Here is a 25,159-nt window from a genome sequence, read left to right as displayed (position 1 = left end):
AACATCCAAATTGCTGACTCCTAGTCAGTGCATATTAAGCTGGAATAGGAGAAAGTATTTAAAAAAAAAAAAAAAACTCCTTTATCACCTTTATATCACAAATATAACCTTTCAACAAATCCTCATTCCTTTTGGAAATGCTGAGAATAATTGTAAAAATCATGTCACTCCACTAAGGCCTACATTTAAGGCATAATAATGACAATAGTGAGTTGTCAGGTGGTCAGATTGACAGGTGGTGTGGCCCCTTACCTTCTGACAGATCTCCATGTGCTTCTTAAGGCCGTGGACAGTCTTGCGGGTAACAATGGAGCAAGTTGGGCAGACCACCTCCCCCCTCTCAGAGATGGTGTTCTGCCACCGGGCTTCAGCAGGGGGCACTGACAGAGAGACAGAGAAAGAATACAAATGCCCAGGTTTGCACACAGGAACCAAGTTATTAGACTCTGGGAGTATAATGATTAAATATTTGTATTACTTGGCTCTCTGAAATACTTCATTCAGATCAATCACTGCATTCCACGGTCAAATATTTTTGTATAATGACTGCTAAACTGTCAAATTGACTGTTGTCCCAGGCAACCAATTTTCTGGGTTCAGTGGGCCCCATGGTGCAGGTCCACTTCTGGGCTCATTAGGCCCAATGGTGCATGCCCTGGGCTAATTATTTAATTTCTATGCCAGAAGCACATTTACCAATATATTCCATTTTTACAGATACTTTTGCATTTGAAGTTGATTTAACTTCAATCAAATTTTTTTAATATGGCTAGAAAAATATGCCCTCACACAGGTACCAGGTTATTAGACTCTGTGAGTAGGATGGCTAAATATTCCTATTACATGGCTCTCTGGAATACTTCATTCTGATTGGGTCAATCGCGGCACTCTGCGGTCAAATATTTTTTTATAATGACTGCTAAACTCTATAATTGACTGTTGTCTCAGGCAACCAATTTTCTGGGTTTATTGGACCCCATGGTGCAGCTCCACCTCTGGGCTCTGTGGGCCCCATGGTGCAGCTCCATCTCTGTCCTCAGTGGGCCCAATGGTGCAGCCACCAATTAATTATTTAATTTCTATTCCAGAAGCACATTTACTAATATATTTAATTTTTACAGATACTTTGTATTTGAAGTTGATTTAACTTCAATTAAATTGTTTTAATATGGCTAGAAAAATATGCCCTCACACAGGTACCAAGTTATTAGACTCTGGGAAATATTCTTATTTCATGGTTCTCTGGAATACTAAATTCTGACTGGGTCAGTCGTGGCATCCTGTGGTCAAATATCTTTGTAAAATGATTGCTAAACTGTATATTTGACTGTTATCCCAGGCAACCAATTTTCTGTGTTCATTGGGCTCAAGGGGCGCAATGGTGCAGCCCCGGCTAATTATTTCACAATTACCAAGATGTTACATTTTTGTTAATTTAACTTCAATTAAACTGTTTTAATATGGCTATAAAAAATATGCCCTCAGGAGTATGATGGCTAAATATTCTTCTTACATGGCTCTCTGTTATACTTGATTCTGACTGGTCAATCATGGCATTCTACTATAAAATATTTTTGTATATAATGGCTGCAAAACTCTATAAATGACCACGTATCAATCTGCAGTCTCTTTCTACTCAGATAATAAAATTCCTTGCTTATATTTTGTTCTAAAATGTTCTTTTGCCAGTGACATCAGCTTTCATGTGTGCTCTGTAACCATTGTGATTCTTAACATAGACACATCTCAGCATCCCCCTCTCCTGACAAAGGCTATGGTATGATGCAAGAATGAATTTATCATAAACGGTCTAGTGATTATACATAGATGCAGGTGTAAATGGGGCCATATAAACAGAGAAGCAAGAGAGACCTGAACTGATAGCAGCAAGATCTTTTCTGGTGGGAGCTGGTACTGACTGCTTCCTCTGGGACTCTTCAGTAAACAGAGGCCCCTCTGCCCTCTTCATCCGGCCAGCTTTCAACTTCTCCTCCACCTTATTCATTCCTGTACAAAACACAACACATTCAGAGAGAGCAGATCCCTCAAAATAAGGAGCGAGAGAGAGATGGTTGATATACCGTAGTAAAGTAAACATTTTAAGTACCCTTTAAAAAGGACAAACAAAGAGATTAAAACTCTCCTACCATTCAGAAAAACAAGGGTGATATACAAAAACTCTCTTGTGGTATCAGTTTTTTTGTCTCCTGGTCCAATGTGTCTGATATATGGACTATTATAAATTCAACAGGAAATGAAACACCTCTATAATATCCCTATTAGCACAGACAGGGGTAATTATTACTACAAAAGAGCATAAGGCTTCTAATTACAAACATACTGGAGGTAAAGTACCACTGAAATCTTAAGGGGTATTATTTGAATTGAGACCAAGATTGAATTTTGAAAGTTAAAGTCTGAGAGGGTCACTTCAAATATTTTAATATTGACAACAACCACTGCTGTGAGGCAGTGAGTCATGGCACCCAGTTTGTAATTTAAAAGATTACTTTAGTTCCCTTAATGTGAAAGCTTGGCTTAGTGCAATATGGGCTAAGAAACAGTTCAGAAATAAATGGTGGCTTGAGCAAGAATGCCACTGAAAGTGACAGTTCGATCAATATACTTTTGTTTTAAACACTGCCTACCAACATCTCAGCAATGAAAACACAGATTATTAATTGAGAGGTTTTCTGCAAGGCCTTATGTTGTGAAAATCAGCCACATTTGTACAGAGCACCTCTAGGCCTTGTGGTGCAGCTCCACCTCTGCATTCAGTGGGCCCCATGATGCAGCTCTGCTTCTGGGCTCAGTAGGCCCGATGATGCAGCGCCGGCCAACAATTTAAATTCTATCCCAGCGGCACGTTTTTGAGATATTTAATCTTTACAGATACTTTGGTAGTTGGTGTTGATTTAATTTATATACAAAAGTCATAATTGTTTTGATTGAGAATTTATTTCCAAGAATTAGTTAAACTGTTTAATATGGCTAGAAAATTATGTCCAAGATGACACAAAGACAAAAGTTACTGAGTGCACTTTTAAGAGTAATAGAAGTAAATGGGAGGTCCCCACCATGTTTGTGTGTGTGTGTGCTACCTTTCAAGCCAAATGTTCCTGAAATAGATGGCTGCTCCCCGGTGAATTTCTTTGGAGTTTTCTGCTTCCTCCCTGGCTCAAATGGAGAAGAACAACAACAAGAGGTCAAACATCTCAATAATATGGCAAAGCCAGATCACAGCCACACCATTCAGTAAAGAACAACATTCAAGAGCTATTGCTATAAGTAACTACGCATGTAGATCATCTAAACATGGTGGTTTTACATACTTTATATACTGTGTCAATTGTTTGATCCGAATCTTACTTTCATTCAACTGTTTTTTTTCCTGGAAAATATTTGAAAATAATTGCAAATTGTATTTTAAAACTATAGACACTACATTGTGACATTATTTAAATGCAATTACAAATCAAGTATTTGCATTTTCATGTACTCATAGCGAAGGCACAAATAAACCAAATTCTGACGTTAAATGAACACAGGTGCACACCAAAAGTGCTAGTGTGAAAGCACCCGTAGAGAAGCAGGAAAACAAGCTGTCTCTCACTAATGAGGCTCAAAATTTCAGTGTACCAGAGTAAAGTAAACACCTGCTGTTTCACATGCTGTTGAACTTCCTGTCTTTGTCACCACTATGGAGAAACTGACACAACTTTCATGTAGCAGACATGGGAACAGAGTGGATATGTCATGTGTCTCCATTATTCAGTGTCCGTGTATACAGTATGTATGCATAATCAAAGGAGGCCTTGATTGTCAACTTATGTCTCACAAACACAGCCGCTCCAGAGCTATTTTCCTGACATTTCAGACACAGACACAATCTCACCACACACACACACACACAGACACACACACACACACACACACATACACACACACTGCCCTCGCCCCTGTCTCTGACGTGCAACAATAAACGAAGGGACCGTGTACCCAAACAAAGGCCATAAGTAGCGAGCTCACAGCACAAGCCACGGCAACATCTTGACACACTGCATCTCTGCCAGGCAGAGACAGAGACAGCAGCCGTCAGCAGCTACCAGAGAGAGACTTAATGACCAGTGCTTCCATACTGCTGCTTAAAGGGCCAGACTATACTTTCTGACAAATGTAGTGATTGACATTTGTCAGAAAGGGTAGGTTGGCCCTTTAAGCAGCAGTGTGTAAGCGTAGTTTTGAGAACATTCTGGGGTGTGTAAATGAAGTTGGGAGTGGAAGAGATTCTTGTTTTAAAAAGTATGATGTGTCTAAAAATGTGTGGGGATAAAAACAACAGTGTGTTTTTACAGCAGACAGTTTTCATTCTGGGGTCAAGCCCTGGAAATTCTTAGAAGTTAATTGGGACTACTTTTCTCAGTGGAGGAACTTTGTGTATCAACTGGTAACAAGTATCAAGAAGAAATAAAAATGCATCAATATATCAATTATAAATGTATTTACTGTAAATGTGTACTGTTTGTTTACACACTGAGGACCATGTACTTTTTGGTATCATTGTGGAATCAGTCATCCAAAAAAAAAAAAAAAGGTGTTTTAAATCCTTTTAGATGCAAAATAGTAATCTCAATGTGTAGCAGTCTTACTGTGCTTCATTCTCTCGGGGTCTTCCTCAGGGAAGGGTGGGGGTAGACTGCCCCCTTCACTCTCACTGCCTCCAGCATCTGAAGATGTTCCCTGCTGCTGCTGTCTCTTGTCTGGCCTTTGGAGGGCGCACTCCCCATTCTGTGAGGGCTGAGACACCTCCTGGGTCTTCTTCACCTTGAAAAATACAGGCGATGGAGGGCTGTTTCCCATGGGCCTATGGGAGCAGAGGGAACACAGGCTATTACAGTCAATCCACAGAGGACTGATACCATAGTGTTGCAAGAGGACTTCATCTGGAACTTCATGATGGCAGTGTGGAAAACAAAACATATCCTCAAGCTGTTCTTTCTGTTTTGGTTCTGGAGGTACAAGTGTGCCAAAAATGTACAATTTGAAAAAATCAAATTTGAATTTGGTGCAGAAATGTCCCATTAATGCTAAAGTAGGTTATCTGCATGTTTCAGGGAATTACATTTAAGGACTTTATAGGAATATTTAATGCAACCTAGCAACTTAAAAAAAAAAAAAAAAAAAAAAAGTCCTTATAATAAGTCCTTAAATAGAACATTTTTCACAGGAAAACAGCTTCAAACACCACAGTGTGATACGTTCAGCTGTATGAAAGTTGATTAGGGCTGGGTAATATATAAAATCATTCAGCAAATTCAGCAAGCCCCCTAAGGTAAGAAAAACCTTAGTGATAATACACTTACAAGTATAACAAAGGGTTTTCTTAACATAAGGGGTTTGTTGCAACTGGGCACTAGCCTTTTTGTGATAACAATTTGGACCAAAGTTGGAACTACAATTGTTTAGGTTTACAATGTTTATAGCAAGAACTAAAGTACGGTAAAAAAATGTAGTTAAAAATAATCAATAATCAATTTCCACCACAGTGTTTCACTAAACTAGATCATGGAAGCTTTATATATATATATACACACTACCGGTCAAAAGTTTTGAAACACTTATTCATTCTTTATTATAATTTTTTTTCTTCACATTTTAGAATAATAGTAAAGTCATCAAAACTATGGAATAACATAAATGGAACTATGGGAATTATGTTGTGACTAAACAAAATCCAAAATAAATCAAAACTGTGTTATATTTTAGCATCTTCAAAGTAGTCACCCTTTGTCTAGAATTTGCAGACATGTACTCTTGACATTTTCTCAACCAACTTCTTGAGGTATCACCCTGGGATGCTTTTTAAACAGTATTGAAGGAGTTCCCATCTGTGTTGGGCACTTATTGGCTGCTTTTCTTTATTATTTGGTCCAAATTATCAATTTCAAAAACTTTTTTTATTTTTATTACATTTTAGTTTTATAATGAAATAAATTAATATGGTGGCACAATTATATTTTTGTCTACAAAACTAATTTCAAACATTTAAGCATACACCTTCAGATCAAAAGATTTTTAAGATCATGAGAAACATTTCAGTCAAGCGTTTCAAAACTTTTGACCGGTAGTGTGTATATATATATATATATATATATATATATATATAATATGACTTTGAACCAATTCATTTAAACCGGTAGTGTATATATATAAAATCCTGCTTTGAACCAATTCATTTAAATAGACAGTAAAAAAGAACTTAAATGAGAAGTGAGTCATTTCTGGGACTGTAGCGACACCAAACGGAATTACAAAAATAATGATTGTTTCCCCTCACCTGCCACTGGTTGGCCAAACAGTTAATCCCGCTTAAACCCACACAATTGGTTGAGCCAATGTTGTTATGTCAGGCTGGTGGGGATGCTTAAACAAACAGAGCATTGTTGCCACAGTGTTTAAACTTTGGTAAATTGGTTAAGTGTAAATAGCAACAAAAAAACAAAAAAAGAAAAAGAAAAAAGCATCTTGTTTGCACTTTTTTGATGCTATTTGCACCCCTAATAAAATACTAACATACCATATCACTGCAGTGTGTTTATTGTGTTTATAAAGATTCCCACAGACACCCTACACCAACTCCTACACGTAAACTTAAACTTCCCTTAAAAATTTACCATGGTTTTACTACAGAAACCATAGTATCACCATGGTATTTTGTAGTAAAATCATAGTTACCAAAAAATTAAACACGGTCACTATATTAACACCATATTACTGTAGTAACAACATGGTGAATTAATTTAAAACTATGGCTTCTGCCAAAAAACATGGTTACTACAATATTACTATAGTAAAACCATGGTTAATTTTACCCGGATCAAACCTTTCTCTCAGCTCACCGAACTTCATTGTGACCAAATCACTGTGAGAAAAACAATCTTTATATTCATTTTTACTTATTATTATAAGCAATATTAAATTAAATAGTATGAGTAGAGACAAGAAACAGGATGGGAAATGATGAGACAAAAGGCAGATTAAAACCTGGGTCATCCACAAGAAAAAGCACATCCACACTGTCATTACACCCCACGCCACTGCAGCAACACTAGGGGGCTCAGTTTGTCTATAATTTCTGTGTTTTCATGATACTATTGGAGTGCAAATAGCCACGCTGTGTGGCAGGTGACACCTAGTGCAAATATATAGAGTGTATACTTTTCAGGGAAATCAACCTTAACAGCACCCTGTTCAGAAATATGCTAAAACAAATAAGGGGCAAGATGGTTTCTAACCTTTTTTTGGCATTTCCTTTCATAGGACTCTTTTGATGTTTGGATTCAGACTTAGAAATGGATTTGGTCCCCAGGGTGACCCCAGATTTGGTCTCCATGGTGACCCTTTCTGGGTGGTTCCACAACTTGTGCTTCTGAAGACGCACCTTGGTGGCAAACACAGCCTCACAGTACGGACATCCATGACTTAGCTTCTCTGCTCTGGTTGCCTGAATGCCAAACACACACAGATTACATATTTCAAAGCTGCGTGTTTTTAATGATGTAGGAAAGGGAGAAGACAGTATATTTTAATATTTTAATTCGGTCGCTGACCGATGCCAGATGCTTTTAAATACCAAGAGCATGTGTGTTTAAAAACAGGAAATCAAAATGAAAATTGCCTGAGATATTAAGATGTGCTTTCAGAGAATGTATCTTGAATTAAGTTTATTGTTCTTACCACACTGGCAAAATGTTTTTTAATTTAATCATAAAACAAAATTTTATGATGTTTATGCTTAAAGCAAGATGGCTGTATGGCAGTGCTTTTAATTAGATGTCAGCGTAAAAAAATAGACATCCCTATTAGTAAATGTTGGTTGCATACGTGGTTTTGGGGTGTAAAAGAATATATTGATCAGATTCAAGGTTTTACCCCTTGGCATCGCTGATAATGATATTTAAGTCCGTAAATACTGGGGAATTCCAACCAGCAGCCTGAGCTTGGACACTTCACCCTGGAACGATTTTTAAACTCCTCTTTCCACTGAACCATCATATGGGCCTACAGCAAGAGAAACACAAAACACACACACACACACACACACACACACACACACACACACACACACACACACACACACACACACACACACACACACACACACACACACACAGGCATTAGAAACTATTAAAAATCAATTCACATAAAAAATTAAATGTTCTTCCTCCAAGTAAAACAGTTGGAAATAGTTTGGAAAGTCCCCTTACTCCTTTTACAAATGGCATAAAAAAGTCCCCAAAAACCCAGTCTGGCATAGCTTAATTCTTTCAGCAACGTCCAAAATGAAAAGTTTATTTTAGTTTCTCACGGGAATATTGCGCAGTTCCTGCATCTCCACACGGGGGCGCCCTTTCTTTTTGCCCTCTGACTTCTCATTGCAGGGGGAACCTGAGAAAGAGCATTTAAATTCAAAATGAAACATTTGCAAAAAAAAAAAATCATCCATAAATTGACAGATTTGCAAGTGAAAATATTCAACAACAAAAAAGTGTGGGGCGAAACTGGTCTTGATTTTATCCATTGTGAACTGATGATGAAAAGTAGGCATTCTATACTAGAATTTGCAGTCTATTGTGGAGAATTTGACAATTCTGTCCCAGGAATCAGGCCATATTTCTTTGAGCAGATATTTATTAAATTAATCTTAAATAAAATGTAAATGTAACTTTTCTTTTTCACATCTATTATTATTTGCTTTTGTTGCCATAACCTTAATAAAATTAACATTATCTGGCATTTAATTACTGTTAACTTTTGGCAAGCTTTAGAAAGGTTGCATGACCTATAACAGTAGCCTAAAACAATGCCAAAATAGCTATATGGCTATTGTTAACATTACTTTCCCTGTCCGTGCCCCTATGAAAATAAAACTTGCTTCAGAGGCAGAGCAAGTTATAACTGTTTGATGAATGATCACAAGATCAAATTTTTTTTATTTGGAATAATCAATCATAATAAGACAAGGAATGTGTATTAAAAAAGTAATACTTAGTAATACTAAAGTACTTTGATTTTACGTTGACTTCTATCAGACTGAACTTTTGGAATTCCTATCTTATCCACACAACTCTAAAACTCCTTGAGTTTATCAAAGAAGAGCCGTTTACCTTTCAGAGTATTGATTGGCTGAGAAACTCCTGCCGACACCTAAAAACACTGCAGCACTCCATATGTTCCTGATGTCCCCTCAGGGACTTTAGTAAAGCTGAACGAACATTTAGAGACACAGTCAATTGCAGACGCATTCTACGTACATAAAAGAAGCATTGCTTATTTTGTTGATGTCTCGGGTGAATGGGAGATGATAGCATGTGTTGGCTTTCTGGCTAGCGGATGTCACGGAAGGTTGGTGCAAATCCACACACACAGCGGCAAGGACAAACATTGAGCAAACTGCAGCTAATTACACACTAATACTCCATAGAGGCCTGATGGCTTATGGCTGCTAAGCAACTAACTAATAAGGACACTAACAAAGTGGCTTCAGACAAATTGTCTGCTGAGATTGAGTGTGTATGTGTACACGGACACATACAGTACACACTCGATCTCAGCAGACAACTGATGAGAGTGACTGTGGATAACGGCCTTTCACAGACTAGAGTAAATCAACCATTAATCTTTCCTCTACTTTATTCCTTCCGCTCTCACTGTCTCTGGGTAAGGAGGGCAGGTACCTTCACTGGCACACTCCTCTCACTCACAATTAGCCATGTCCTCCATCACAACAGCACTGCCAGCCCTGCGACTCTCTACAGAAGCGTGTGGGAGGGGTAGAGATCACTGCGAGAATGAAGAAGGGGGGAGGAGCGGCGGGTTTGCCAACAGACAGCGTGCTAATTACATGTCAGTGAGTACTTGCTATCAGCCCTTTTTCACATCTGAGCACATCTGGCTTGCTCTTCTTCTACCCTTTCCTTCACTGATGACTCCGTTAATGAGGGTAGAGTGGGCTGTGGTCGCTGACTGATGCCAGATGCTTTTAAATACCGAGAGCATGTGTGTTTAAAAACAGGAAATCAAAATGAACCTTATTCACTTTCTGAATGAATATGCTTGGTATATAGAGCATGATTCATTCAGAGCACCTGGTTATTTTTTTGCTGATGTAACCGAGGCTGTGTGACTGAGGAAAAACAATATTAAAGGGATAGTTCACCCAAAACTAAAAATTATATTTTGTGAATGTCAACTGAAATTTCCTTCTTTACCTCACTTAAAAAAAGCTATTATATGAATTCAAAAGACTTGGAATATAGCACACAAGTCATCTGGTGCACTGTAAGTGTATGGAATACCACATTTATGGTGCTTTTCGTCATTTTTAGAGCTAAATAAACCAGTTAAAATAAACAATTCCCTTATATTTAACATTGGTTTAATGGGTATGTATGGACCACATATCAAAAGGCAGGGTATGACTTCGGAGAGAAAGAGAGATGCTGTCAACGGGGAATGAATAACTCACACGGTCTCAGATTCGTTTTAGGTAAGTATATTTAAATGGAATGTTTTTTCTTTTCTTCTTGTTTTTTCTTTTAGGTAAGTGGAATATTTAGTGCAGATACAGTTGTGCTCAAAAGTTTGCATACCCTGGCAGAAATTGTGACATTTTGGATCATGCAAAAAACTGTCTTTTATTTAAGGATAGTGATCATATTAAGCCATTTATTATCACATAGTTGTTTGGCTCCTTTTTAAATCATAATGATAACAGAAATCACCCAAATGGCCCTGATCAAAAGTTTACATACCCTTGAATGTTTGGCCTTGTTACAGACACACAAGGTGACACACACAGGTTTAACCCTCTGGGGTCTGAGGGTGTTTTGGGCCCTGGAGAAGTTCTGACATGCCTTGACATTTGTGCTTTTTGCAGCTTAAAAACATATTAATGGCTAAAGTCTGATAACATTGTATTCAGCACAAACTGGGCTACAAGTAATATGTGAGCAACATGTATGTACATGTTTGTATTTTTGAGAAAATAACGTTTATGCATGGTTTTTGAAAAAACACAAATTATAAGTCACTGAAATAAGGCCATATAACACATACTAAACATTTGGTCACAATACTTTTGAGAACTGGATCTTGTAGCCTAGAGTTTGTGCTACAAAATGATGTGAAAACCATCCTGATCACTCATTCACACAAAACAATATAGTCATTTAACTTTTGTAAGACACTTTTAGTGTAAGAAAGTCCAAATGCGAGGAGGCGTGGATGATCATGAATATTGATGTGATTCACACCTGAGGAGACAAAGACCCCTCCACTGAGAGAGAATGTATGTAAGGAGACTTAATGATTGAATGTATTGTTTGTAGCTTATTCACAAAATCAAGTTTAAGTTAAAAGAAGTAATCTGACTATACATTTTCTTTACATAAAGACTTTACTTAAAAAAACTTTAGACCTACACTACCATTTAAGAGTTTTAGATCTGTAAGATTTTTTAATGCTTTTAAAAGAAGTCTCTTCTGCTCACCAAGGCTGCATTTATTTAATCCAAAATACAGCAAAAACAGTGATATTGTGAACTATTTTTACAATTTAAAATAACTTTTCTATTTGAATATATTGTAAATGTAATTAATTCCTGTGATCAAAGCTGAATTTTCAGCATCATTACTGCAGTCTTCAGTGTCACATGATCCTTCAGAAATCATTCTAATATGCTGATTTTCTAATATGGGCATATTTACAGAACATTTTACACATTTACACCCGAACAGATATTTGCAAGCACAAGCTTCGTTGATGATCATGAGGCAGCATAAACACTAGTTAAAATATAATCTAAACATTCATATTATTTTTAAATCATATTACATATCATATTTATATCATACAGCATACAATTTAAATACCTGCTTTAGCTGAAACAACATTTAAATGTAACTAAAACCTGCCTATTAGGATATATTTCAAATTTCAATACTTTGAATACTGGCTGTCAAGTCTGGAAATAGTCCAACTAGTAAAATATGTACATGTTTATATAAAATAGCATGTCAACTAATGTAAGTAATGACTTACTCATCCGAAATTGTATCCTCGGCTGGATCAAGTCACTCTTCAAACGTTCATCGTTGGAGTCCCGCTCTTCTTCTGAGGAAAATGTGAACTCTTCCTCACCTGTGTAGCGTGCCATCTTCCAAATGTGCAGGAAAGTGAATGAATCTGATGATGAACTTGATGCTTTTTAAGGCATTGTTGGGGGCATTTACCATTTGCATTGATCGCCTCAGCACATTACCATATGAATAGCGTGCTCTGCTGGTAGGTGGGATCATATTAGCGATAATTAGCTGAGCCAGGAGAAACTGTATACCGCTTTGTTTCACACAGATTACATTGCAGGAGAATATTTGTTTTAAATTTGAATTATTTTATTTAAAAGTAGACATTTTAAGCTTTCTTTAGACATATGTTTCATGTTTGTGTGATAAGTATTCGCGGAGTTTCAGTTCATTTTTGTGACATGTTTCAGAAAGATGCTCGTGGAGACAGAGACGGCTGAAAGTGCACCCTGTTTATTTTCTTTATTTTACAAAAGCACAAGGTTTTGTTGTTATTGTGAGTATACACAAATAAAAGTAGACCCTTTATAGTCTCTAATGATGTCTTACACTTATCTGTATGCCCACAAATTAGTATTTTAAGTTGTTCCGCTGTTATTAGGAAAACATACAGCAGGACGCGCCGGCGCGTCCGTCGACCCCTGAGGGTTAAATGGCAATTAAAGTTTAATTTCCCACACCTGTGGCTTTTTAAATTGCAATTAGTGTCTGTGTATAAATAGTCAATGAGTTTGTTAGCTCTCACGTGGATGCACTGAGCAGGCTAGATACTGAGCCATGGGGAGCAGAATAGAACTGTCAAAAGACCTGTGTAACAAGGTAATGGGACTTTATAAAGATGTAAAAGGATATAAAAAGATATCCAAAGCATTGAAAATGCCAGTCAGTACTGTTCAATCACTTATTAAGAAGTGGAAAATTTGGGGATCTCTTGATACCAAGCCAAGGTCAGGTAGACCAAGAAAGAATTCAGCCACAACTGCCAGAAGAATTGTTCAGGATACAAAAAAAAAAACCCACAGGTAACCTCAGGAGAAATAGAGGTTGCTATGGAAAAAGACGGTGTGGTTGTTTCAAGGAGCACAATACGACAATATTTGAACAAAAATGAGCTGCATGGTCGAGTTGCCAGAAAGAAGCCTTTACTGCGCCAATGCCACAAAAAAGCCCAGTTACAATATGCCCGACAACACCTTGACACACCTCACAGCTTCTGGCACACTGTAATTTGGAGTGACAAGACCAAAATAGAGCTTTATGGTCACAACTATAAGCGCTATGTTTGGAGAGGGGTCAACAAGGCCTATAGTGAAAAGAATACCATCCCCACTGTGAAGCATGGTGGTGGCTCACTGATGTTTTGGGGGTGTGTGAGCTCTAAAGGCATGGGGAAACTTGTGAAAATTGATGGCAAGATGAATGTAGCATGTTATCAGAAAATACTAGCAGACAATTTTTATTCTTCTGCACGAAAGCTGCGCATGGGATGCTCTTGGACTTTCCAGCATGACAATGACCCTAAGCACAAGGCCAAGTTGACACTCCAGTGGTTACAGCAGATAAAGGTGAAGGTTCTGGAGTGGCCATCACAGTCTCCTGACCTTAATATCATCAAGCTACTCTGGGGAGATCTCAAAAGTGCGGTTCATGCAAGATGACCAAAGACTTTGCATGACCTGGAGGCATTTTGCCAAGACAAATGGGCAGCTATACCACCTGCAAGAATCTGGGGCCTCATAAACAACTATTACAAAAGACTGCACGCTGTAATTGATGCGTAAAGGGGGCGATACGCAGTATTAAGAACTAAGGGTATGCAGATTTTGAACAGGGGTCATTTTAATTTTTTCTTTGTTGTCATGTTTTGTTTTATGATTGTGCCATTCTGTTATAACCTACAGTTGAATATGAATCCCATAAGAAATAAAAGAAATGTGTTTTGAGGGGGGCCTGGGTAGCTCAGTGGTAAAAGATGCTGGCTACCACCCCTGGAGTTCGCTAGTTTGCTAGTTCGAGTCCCAGGGCATGCTGAGTGACTCCAGGCAGGTCTCTTAAGCAACCAAATTGGCCCGGTTGCTAGGGAGGGTAGAATCACATGGGGTAACCTCCTCGTGGTCGCTATAATGTGGTTCGTTCTCGGTGGGGCGCGTGGTGAGTTGAGCGCGGATGCTGTGGTGGATAGCGTGAAGCCTCCACGCATGCTATGTCTCCGTGGCAATGCACTCAACAAGCCACGTGATAAGATGCGCGGGTTGATGGTCTCAGACGCGGAGGCAACTGGGATTCATCCTCCGCCACCCGGATTGTGGCGAATCACTACGCTACCACAAGGACTTAAAAGCACACTGGGAATTGGGCATTCCAAATTGGGTGAAAAAGGGGAAAAATCAAAAAAAAAAAATGTGTTTTGCCTGCTCACTCATGTTTTCTTTAAAAATAGTACATATACTACCAATTCTCCAAAGGTATGCAAGCTTTTGAGCACAACTGTATTTCAGTGATACATTCAATCACTGATGGGTGTTCACAGTTTGAAAATTATTCCAACTAACTTATTCTTTTCTCGTTTCTTCTTAGGGAGAACGGTTGAAAGGTAGTGCAAAGGGGTAAGTATCAACCTTTAAACTTGTTAACTTCTCAAGTTTGAATGCACTAAGACAGGTAAACATCCATACAATCACTCTTGGTTCAATTTGCAATACAAAACTCACTTTAACTCAAAGCATGAAACATCGACATGTGAAATAGTAAAGCACATGAAAAATAAATGACAATAAATGTTCAGCTGATTTCAGTTCAGGGCTTCAAATTTAGTTGTTCATAATCAATTCAGTTCAAGCATGACATTTCTGCTAATAAAGAAAGAGTCAATCCAGAGTTTAGTTCAATTGCTCGACTCCTTGAATCAAATTCAGTTAATCAGTTCCAGTCCTTGACTCAATTGTAAAATGAGTACAAAATAAAGAAAAAATTCAAACGGGTTGAATGTTCAAACAAAATGAATCACATTACCTGCCATTCTGGTGATCACTCAATTTACTCTATTCACAGGAAAGGAATCATCTGGGTGGCTTGCCATATCCAAACACCTCCAGCACTCACAGCGTTTAGTGTAAGGACAAGTTCACATCCAGTTGCAGTGAAGATACACACAAAGAAAGAAACATTCAACAGAAGAAAGGAATCAAACAAAAAAAAAAAACCTGGCCAAGGAAGACTTATAACAGAGCATACACACGTGGTGCTTGTCTTGCAATGTGCGGGGCTCAGTCCTCACATTAACAGTGAAATCTTTGTTAGATCCAAGTTATCCTCACACATATCATCCTTAAATCCTCAGTTCGATGTTTTCACAGCTGTGACGATTGCGTCATCCAAATAAAACAGACAGAGAGAATCCGTCTTTTAAATCCTTGCTACTCTGATGTGCAAAATACTCATTTGTGATCTTTGACGCAGGAGAAGAAGTTCCCAGGAGAGGATCAATGACTGCTGCTGCTCGTGTCTCGCGTGAAAAGAGAGCGTTCACTTTGCGCCGTCAGGGGAAAAATGGCGCAGGGGCGGAGTTTAATACAATTATGAGCTCTTAACTCCGATTGGAGGGTGTTCATTTCTAAAACCCATTCTCATTGGTTCTCAGTATCAATGTGAACTTTGGTGGTTGCTCCATCATTTCATATATATATATATATATATATATATATATATATATATATATATATATATATATATATATACAGTACATATTCAATTTCTCTTTCGGTAATGTTGTCTCTTTCTTTTTCAGGTCTCTCTCTCACTTTTGTCTCCTTCTCGCTTCACCCTCTAGTAACATGGGTAACACTCTCCCCTCCTGAAGGTATGCACGTCCCGTTTCATCCTCCTTCTGAATGTGAAGTCACGGTGGGAAGAGGTTCACCGTGCGACTTTGGGGAGGTGTCTCTAAGGAATTCTGACTCTTCCAGTGACATGGCAAAGGCTGTACTGAGTCCGTGCAGCAAAGAATGTATAACCAAGGTAAGGGGGTTACCTAATTTAGGATACTGAAATCTTTTGGGGGGTATCGAAGTCTTTGGGAATGTCTAATAACAGCTTCTCCATTTCGATCAACCTCTAGCTGGTCTCTTGGAATATCAGTATCACTACGCAACCAAACATCATTCCTATCGTCTGTATCAACAGATATTTTGAATGGTTGTTCATCCAATTCCTGCACTCGTTGTGCTGGCGTTATCTCTTCCCTCTCAGGGTCATCACTCGAAAGCTCAGTTTGCACAGGATCCAATGTGGGTAAGGTTTCCCTTTCAGGTCTTACTGGGATAGTGTGATCAACATCATCCACTGTTGCAGGATCCATTTCAGGTAAGTTCTCTGTCATCGGTTTACCTTTTGCAGGATTTACTGGTCCCGTGTTAGAGAGAATCCTAGTTTCCATCTCTGGTAGTTGTTCAGACACACAATAATCAATTAAGTCATCCTCAGAGACAGAACACTCATTAACGAGTTTGGTTTCCTCAGCGCCAGGGTTGTTTCAGGTTCTTGGTCTGCGGAATATCTTTGGCTTAACCGGTTCCTTTGGTTCATCCACTGATAGGAATCCACAGGGCAGCAACAAGTCACGATGTAAGGTGCGAAATGGGCCGTCTCTCTTTTCAGGTCGTACCATATACACTGGTAAATCGTTAGCTTTCCGAATTAATACGTATACACCGGATTCCCTTTTAATAAGTCAACTTGTGCTTCCCTCTCACTCTGACATTCCTCACCAGGACACGACCACCCACTTCAAGGAATGAAACGACAACATGCTTGTCAAACCTCCGCTTGTTGCATTCCGCCACCTTCGAGGCGTTCTCAGTGGCCACTCTGTAGCTTTCCTCCAGCTGACTCTTCAGTCCTTGTACGTATTGTGAGTGAGACTTAGGTGGACTGTCAACAGGTAAGCCAAAGGCTGTCAATTGGTAGTCAAGGTTGTCTCTTATTAATTTGTATGGCATAAATCCAGTTACATCATTCTGCGTGCAGTTATATGCGTGCACCAATGGTTTGACGAAGTCTTTCCAGCATGTCCCTAACATCTGAAGGATCTTCTCCTCGATGGTCGTAGACATCTTTGGCCAATAAAACCAAGATCGAGTGAGATCAAGTGTTCTCTCAATGCCCAAATGGCCCATATCGTCATGTATACTGGTTAGGACCATGGCTTGAAGATTAGCGGGCAATGCTAGTTGATGCAACACTTTTCCTTGGTCCTGCCTCTTCCTAAACAACACTCCATTCCTCAACTCCAGTCGATTCCATTCTCTCAACCAAAGGGATATGGCTGAAGACTCAAGTCTCTCAGATTTTCTCCCAGACTCCAGGTACTTAATAATCTCCTCAAGTTCTGGATCTGCCCTCGTGTTCCTTCAGTTCCTCCTCTGACAGATGGGGAATCACTGGAAGACCATGGTTATCTGCCTGTTGGAATCCTTGAAGCATAGCATCAGCTTGGAGAGATAGTGACTCATTTATGGTCGCTGGAGAGTATGAAGGTTCAGAATCACCATGAGGTTAGTAGATTTGGTGTCTTTCACAAAGGGCTTTCACTGCCTCAGGTAGAATAATCTGTTGTTCCGCTCCCGCCAAATGATGTACGGTGAATTGTCTGATTTGATCTCGCTCATTTAGAGATTTGAGGTCATCCAGGAATCCATTATGTGGGCATCTAGAGAGTTCGTCCGCATCTTGATTTCTGCTCCCGGCTTGAACTGGAATTTGAAATTGAACGTTGACAAACTGGACAGTCATCTGTAGCAGGTAGCATCAAGTTTTGCTGATGTTAGGATGTACATCAGGGGTTGATATCCATCACCACAGTAAACTGTAGTGCTGGCATCCATGTGCAACACATAAGGAAGTTTAGTGTTGGCGAATCCCAGAACAGGAGCCGAGGTGAGATTATCTATAATAGCATCAAACGCTTCTGACAACTCTGCGTACATCAATCTTCAAATGGCTCTTTGGAGTTGAAATATTGCTTGTTCTTCTCTTGGATCAGCTTACATTTGCTTTGCAGAGGAGGGTATCCTGTAGTGAGATCAGTGAGAGGTTTAGTGATTTTGGAGTAATCTTTTTTCTCCCATTTTCTCCCCAATTTGGAATGCCCAATTCCCAATGCACTCTAAGTCCTCGTGGTGGCGTAGTGACTCGCCTCAATCCTGGCGGCGGATGACAAATCTCAGTTGCCTCCATGTCTGAGACCGTCAATCCATGCATCTTATCACATGGCTTGTTGAGCGTGTTACCACAGAGACATAGAGTGCGTGGAGGCTTCATGCTATTCTCCACGGAATCCATGCACAACTCACCACGTGCCCCACCGAGAACAAGAACCACATTATAGCAACCACGAGGAGGTTACCACATGTGACTCTACCCTCCCTAGAAACTGGGACAATTTGGTTGCTTAGGAGACCTGGCTGGAGACACTCAGTATGCCCAGGATTCGACCTTGTGACTCCAGGGGTGGTAGTCAGTGTCTTTACTCGCTGAGCTACCCAAGCCCCGATTTTAGAATAATCTTGAATGAACCTCTATAGTACCCAGAGAACCCCAGAAAGGATGTGAGCTCCTTAAGGGCATTGGGTCTTGGCTAGGTTTTTAAAGCCTCTATTTTAGCTAGATCCTTTTCAACTCCATTTTGGGACATGATGTGGCCTAAGTATTGGACAGATATGTGGAAAAACTTGCGCTTTTCGGGTGAAAGCTTCAACCCGTATTCTCTCAGTTGTTACAGGACTTGCAGGAGTCGGGCTTCGTGTTCCTCTAACATCTTGGAAAAGATAATAAGCTCATAAATGAAAACCAGCACCTCTCATCTGTTAAGATCTCCCATGCATCGTTCCATCAGTCGTTGGAACGTGCTCGGTGCATTTGTAACTCCTTGTGGCATCTGGTTGAATTCCCAAAACCCCATGGGACACACGAAGGCAGTCTTTTGTTTATTAGCCTCCTCCATCTTGATCTGATAGTAGCCTGATTTTAAATCGCAGACTGAAAACCAGTTTGAGCCAGTTAAGGCTGAAAAAGTTTCTTCCATATTCGGGAGAGCGTATATGCGTCCTTTACAGTCTGAGAATTCAACTTCCTGAAATCAATGCACAAGCGTAGAGAGTTGTCCTTTTTCCACACCACCACTATAGGAGATGCAAATGGGGATTCCGACTCCTTGATAATGCCTGAGTCAAGAAGTTCCTTTAGGTTTTTTCTGACTGCGTCTACATCTTACGGGTGGGTTGACCTGGCTCTTTGTTTGAATGCCGTACTATCACTGAGGTTAATGTGGTGCTTCACCTTGTCAGTGTGGCCGTAATCCAGATCATGCAATGCAAAGACATCAGGCATGGAGTTCAATAGGTTTGTTATTCTCTCTTTCCATTCTAGTAATAATGGGGAATCTCCAAAATCAATAGGGATCTTGGATTGAACAGGATCTACTCTCTCACTTTTTGTGTCACATTTGGGAAACTCTCTCTCCACTACTCGTTGCATGTACTTCCGCTAACACTGTTTGAGTCTCATTCTTTTTTTTTTTTTTTTTTTCCCCAATTTGTAATGCCCAATTCCCAATGCGCACTAAGTCCTCATGGTGGCATAGTGGCTCGTCTCTGGGTGGCGGAGGAGGAATCTCAGTTTCCTCAGCGTCTGAGACCATCAATCTGCGCATCTTATCATGTGGCTTGTTTTTTTTATTTTTTTTATTTTTATTTATTTTTTTGATTCCATCTACAAGACAAATAAACACAACATAAAATATGGAATCAGTTAAATAAATTAAACCTCTCCCCCCGAACAATCAAGTTGTGTCCCTGTCTACTGAATTGCATCTCCAGCAGGTGGGTGTGTCTTTAAGACCAAGTCTATACAATCTAGAGGGTGTTTTAGAATCCTAGCCCACACTCCCTCCTCCAATACCAAGTTTAAATCTTTCACCCATAAACTCCTGATAGATGTTAAAGCTCTGTCCCCCAGACTCTGAATTAGCAGGAAGTAATACACTGATGCCTCATGACCCTTTCCAAAAGCAGTAATCACCACTTCTAGAGTATCTGCCCCTTTAGGGAGGTGTATGCTACTCCCAAAAATAGTACAGAGCAGGTGGCACAGCTGTAAATACCTAAAGAACTGAGATCTGCGAATCCTGAAATGTTGGACCAAATTTTCAAACGATCTCAACACTCCACTGTCATATAGGTCACTGAGCGTTTTAACCTCCCTCACAATCCACTCTGACCAGCAGAAAATGGACTTATTAATATGTAATTTTGGGTTTAGCCATATGCTTGAGGCAACATTTAAATAAATGTCCGTATTACACACTCTGGACACTTTTGTCCATACCTCATGCAAATATGAAATAATGGGGTGTGACTTAACTTCTCCGATTAGTTTAATAGAAAGGCTTTGGAATGGCAAAATAGGGGCAAGAACTTCCTGTTCAATACCAAACCAGGGAGGTGCTCTCTCAGGTGGAAGCGACCAATGAGCCAAATGTCTGAGACCGAATGCATAATAATAAAACAAAATCTTCGCTATGCTTTCAAAACTGCTTGAGGTAAGAGAGGGGGATATCTAAAGGGAGAGATTGTAGCAGGTAGTTGAATTTTGGAATACAATTCATTTGAACAACATTAACCTTTCCAATCATAGATAAATATAATGAAGCCCACCTGACCGCATCACTTGAAAACCTTTTTATTAAGGGGTAAAGATTAACTCTAACTAAATCACACAAATTTGCTGGGAATAAAATGCCCAAATATTTAATGCCCTGTTTGGGCAGCTGGAAAATGCCCGGCTGAAAAGCCATTACTGGGCAGTATGCCGTCAGAGCCAAAGTTTCAGATTTAGACCAATTGACTCTGTATCCTGAGAACTTAAAAAAGGAATTAATAATTCTGTGGAGGCAAGGCATAGATCTAGTGGGGTAGGAGACGAATAATAAAATATCATCTGCGTAAATCAAAAGCTTATGTGCCATGCCTCCCGCCACCACCCCTGGAAAATCATCTTCCCTTCTTATTGCGGCAGCTAATGGTTTCAGGGAAAGGCAGAACAATAATGGGGAAAGAGGACAACCCTGCCGGGTGCCCCTGTCCAGAGTGAAATAATCTGAAATTAATCCATTTGTTTGTACCACCGCTACCGGGTGTCTATAAAGTAACTTAATCCATCAAATAAAAGTCTTCCTGAACCCATATATTTCCAAAATCTTAAAAAGATAATCCCATTCTACCATATCAAACTCCTTTTCAGCGTCAAATGAGATGACAGCGACCGGAGTGTGATCATTCGCCACTGACCACATGATATTGATGAAACCTGATCTATATGTATAAGAGATGTCATAACTTTACTTAATCGGTTAGCCAAAATTTTTGACAAAATTTTTATGTCTAATTGGATCAGGGAAATTGGACATTACCTCTTGCACACGCTTGGATCTTTGTCTTTTTTAAGAATCAGACTGATCTGGGCTTGAGTCATGATTGGCGGAAGCTTTCCATTCTTTATTGATTCCATATAAACTTCTAACAAAAGTGGAGCCAGTTCTGTAGCATAAGATCTAAAAAAATTAATCTGCAAAGCCGTCTGGCCCAGAGCCTTGCCTGTAGGCAAGGCCTTAATTACCTCGCCAAGCTACTCCAAGGTTATCTCAGAATCAGTAGAATTTTTTTGCTCAGTCATCAGTTTAGGGAGTTCTAATGGTTCCACAAAGTTTCTAATATCTTCAACAGTAGACGAAGATGTGGAACTATAGAGATCAAGATAGAATTCTTTAAAAGCATTATTAATATCAATGACTGAGGTAAAAATTTAATTACCAGCAGATTTCACTGAGGGAATGGTAGAAAAAGACTCTCTCTGCTTTATATCTAGCCAAAACTCAAAGTATGACTGTCTTGCCCTGAATAGCCAAATCTCCACCTTTCATGACAAAATAGTATTATATCTGTATTTCAATCGGGTCAATTCTCTGAGGCCATCAGATGACATTCGGCACTTCAGCTCTGCCTCGGCACTTTTAATATTCCCTTCCAACTCCACGAGTTCTCGTGCTCTGGATTTTTTGATGAATGAGGCATACTGTATGATCTGACCCCTAAAAACCACCTTAAGTGCCTCCCAAGCCACGCCCACAGAGGATACTGAGGACAAGTTGGTCTCCATATAGACATTGATTTCAGGCTTTAGCATTTGTTGGAATTCAGGATTTTGCAAAAGGGATACATTAAAGCGCCAACTATATGATTTCTTTTTCTCCGTATGTGGCAACACCTCTAAACACACCGGGGCGTGATCTGAGACGAAGATGTTTCCAATTGAGCAATCAACAACAGATGAACTGAGGGACTTAGATATATATTTTAAAAAAATCTATTCTAGAATAAATCTTATGGACTGATGAAAAAAATGTATAGTCCCTACCAGATGGGTTCAAAAGTCTCCAAATATCAGTAAGACCAAGATTTTTACACATCCTGTGAAGCATCACTGTTGCTCTAGGGGGCTTACATACTTTTGCTTCACTATGATCAAGGACTGAATCCATCAAAAGATTAAAGTCTTCTCCAAATATTATATCATGAGGGGTGCCAGGGGCTTGCAACATCCCTTCAAGATCTATAAAAAAGCCCTGATCATCAGTGTTAGGTGCGTAAATATTAGCCAAAATCAACCTTTGCACCTGAATTTCTGCTAAAACAATAATGACTCTTCCTAATTTATCTTTAATCTGTTTGAGACATTTAAATTGTAGATGCTAATTTATCAATGTAAAGACTCCCCTGCTCTTACTTGAGCCAGCACTAAAGAAAAAATGTCCACCCCATATCTTCCCAAATTTTTCAGCTTCCTGCAGGGAAAGATGCATTTCTTGAATAAACTCTATATCATATTTCTTACGTTTAAGAAAAGAAATAACCTTTTTATGGGGTGCCCCAACCCATTCACATTCCATGTGGAGAGATATAATCTGTTCATATTAACATTTTACATTTTGACATATGAGAAAAAATAGATTATAATTTTATTTTTGACACAATGACCACATTCCAACATTAGTGCAACAGTCAAGCCCCGAACATCCCCCAGAAAAAAGCAAAAACAGAAAAAAAAAAGCACTTCAGTTTCCTCGGGCAGTCAACCAAATGTTCAGTGAGCTGGCCCATTCGGCTGTTACATGAGTGCAAAAAATGACCTAATCACTCCAATGTCTTGCAAGAAACATTCCACAAAACAAACTCCAGCCAATAGGAGGCATAAGCACACAGAACATGCAGATTCATCCACAAACTGTCCTGAAGGAGTGTTATTCCACAAAAACAAACTGCAGCCACTAGGCGGAACCAGCACAAAAAGAAACAAAAAAGGCACTCAGTTTCCTTGGACAGTCAAGTGAATGTTCAGTGAGTCAGGCTCACTTGGCTGCATCGAGAGTACCACATAATGACTTACTCATTCCATTGATTTTATGAAGGACATTGCTTGCTGTGTGCATGTAAATATTTTGCGGTCATCCTTAGTATCTATTCTCAATTTGGCCGGGAACATCAGTGCAAAAGTGACCTTCCATTGGTGTAAAAGTTTCTTGCATTCCTTGAATCAATCACGTTTTTCTCTTGTTGAATTTCGCAAAGTCAGGGAAAAAGGAAATGCTGTGGTTATTCCAAGAAAGCCTTCCTTTACCCTCACCTCGCATAACACGAGATCTTTATCAGATGATCTCAGAAATTAGGCCAGAATTGATCGGGGCCTGTCTCCCTCAGCGGATCTCTGAGCCGGAACTCTGTGAGCTTGCTCTATTTCCAGCTTATGGGCTGTTATGTCGAGCAGACTCGGGAAGAGCCCATCTAGGAACTTCACCATATCTCAGCCTTCTTTGTTCTCAGGAATTCCAACAATTCGGACATTGTTTCGCCGGTTATGATTCTCCAAGACTTCCAACTTTTCCAAGACGCACTCCAAATCTGCCTTGGTCTAGCGGGTAAGCAGATAATTCCCTCTCCGATGACTCCAGATAATCAATTCATTTCTCAACATCCCCCACGCTTGTAACCATCTCAGTGAATTTAATCTCCATGGCAGTGATCGATCGATGTATTACAGCAAGATCCTCCAAGTCAGCAACGACCTTCATCAGCATTGCTGACACGTTCATGAATTGACGGCAAATGTCCTTCAATTCACCATCCAAATTGACTCCTGGGCTTTCAGCCTGCTACTCAGGGGCTTCAGCTTGAGCACATAAGTGTCTTTTAATGTCTCCAGAGCCTGAGGATTTTGAATTCTTTGACATATTGTCTTCCTACAACAGTTAAGAATCAGGGTGTATCAAATCTCACCAGTTTATGACACAAAAAGTATTAAAAGTAGCAAAGTTTGCAGAGCTCGCGTTCACACGCCCAAACCTTGCATGGCGCCACCTACAAATACCATGGTTAAATGTCTTGGTTACAGATGTAACCTTGGTTCTCTGAAATTATGGAATGAGATGCTGTGTCAGTAGCTGACACTGTGGGAGCTCCTACTAGGGGCAGTGACCCTGAAACCCTATACCATGACACCAATTTGATTGGCTGGTGACACTTGGCGCTCCACCCTATGCATGAGTTATATAGCCCAACACCACAACTTTAGGATTTTCTGACTGAAGGAAGGAGTGAGCATCTCTCCATCCCTTAACAGTGGAAAATCAGTAGCATGGCACTGATATGCACCGTCTTGTTCCCTTCTTTCAGGGAACCAAGGTAACATCAGTAACTGAGATGTTCCATTTCAAATCACTTCGACACTGCACCATAATGTTGTGATACTGACAGAGCAATGCCCACTTGCCAACCTGGTAGTAAAAAGGCATTGCTATAACCACCGCTTCATATAGAAAAATAGGAAGGAAATTGGAGGAACAATAAACCAAATGGCTCGATGCCAAGACAGAGACACTAGCCATAGTGGTCATAGGTAGTGGT

The 25,159-nt window shown here is 39.6% G+C and overlaps 1 protein-coding gene across 2 annotated transcripts in view; it reads right to left on the bottom strand.

Moving 5' to 3' along the window:
* The window catches only part of LOC127420482 (zinc finger protein 512B-like), an 84,550-nt gene that overhangs the window by 18,245 nt on the left and 41,146 nt on the right, over positions 1 to 25,159 (bottom strand). The window contains exons 1-9 of one of the 2 annotated variants that reach the window (XM_051662809.1): positions 15,159 to 15,176; positions 9,168 to 9,265; positions 8,369 to 8,448; positions 7,933 to 8,061; positions 7,296 to 7,504; positions 4,650 to 4,864; positions 3,102 to 3,173; positions 1,873 to 2,007; positions 253 to 380 (exon numbers count right to left, since the gene is read on the bottom strand). In XM_051662809.1, coding sequence (XP_051518769.1) covers positions 253 to 380; positions 1,873 to 2,007; positions 3,102 to 3,173; positions 4,650 to 4,864; positions 7,296 to 7,504; positions 7,933 to 8,061; positions 8,369 to 8,392 — 912 coding nt within the window. In that variant the 5' untranslated portion in view covers positions 8,393 to 8,448; positions 9,168 to 9,265; positions 15,159 to 15,176. Of the gene's footprint in view, positions 1 to 252; positions 381 to 1,872; positions 2,008 to 3,101; positions 3,174 to 4,649; positions 4,865 to 7,295; positions 7,505 to 7,932; positions 8,062 to 8,368; positions 8,449 to 9,167; positions 9,266 to 15,158; positions 15,177 to 25,159 lie in introns of those variants that run through there. The other variant, XM_051662808.1, reaches the window with a different exon arrangement.

The sequence above is a fragment of the Myxocyprinus asiaticus genome, chromosome 29, assembly GCF_019703515.2.
Source record: "Myxocyprinus asiaticus isolate MX2 ecotype Aquarium Trade chromosome 29, UBuf_Myxa_2, whole genome shotgun sequence".
NCBI classification, from domain to species: domain Eukaryota; kingdom Metazoa; phylum Chordata; class Actinopteri; order Cypriniformes; family Catostomidae; genus Myxocyprinus; species Myxocyprinus asiaticus.
Note: the sequence above shows the minus strand (reverse complement) of the source record. Positions and strands in the feature narration are given on the sequence as shown.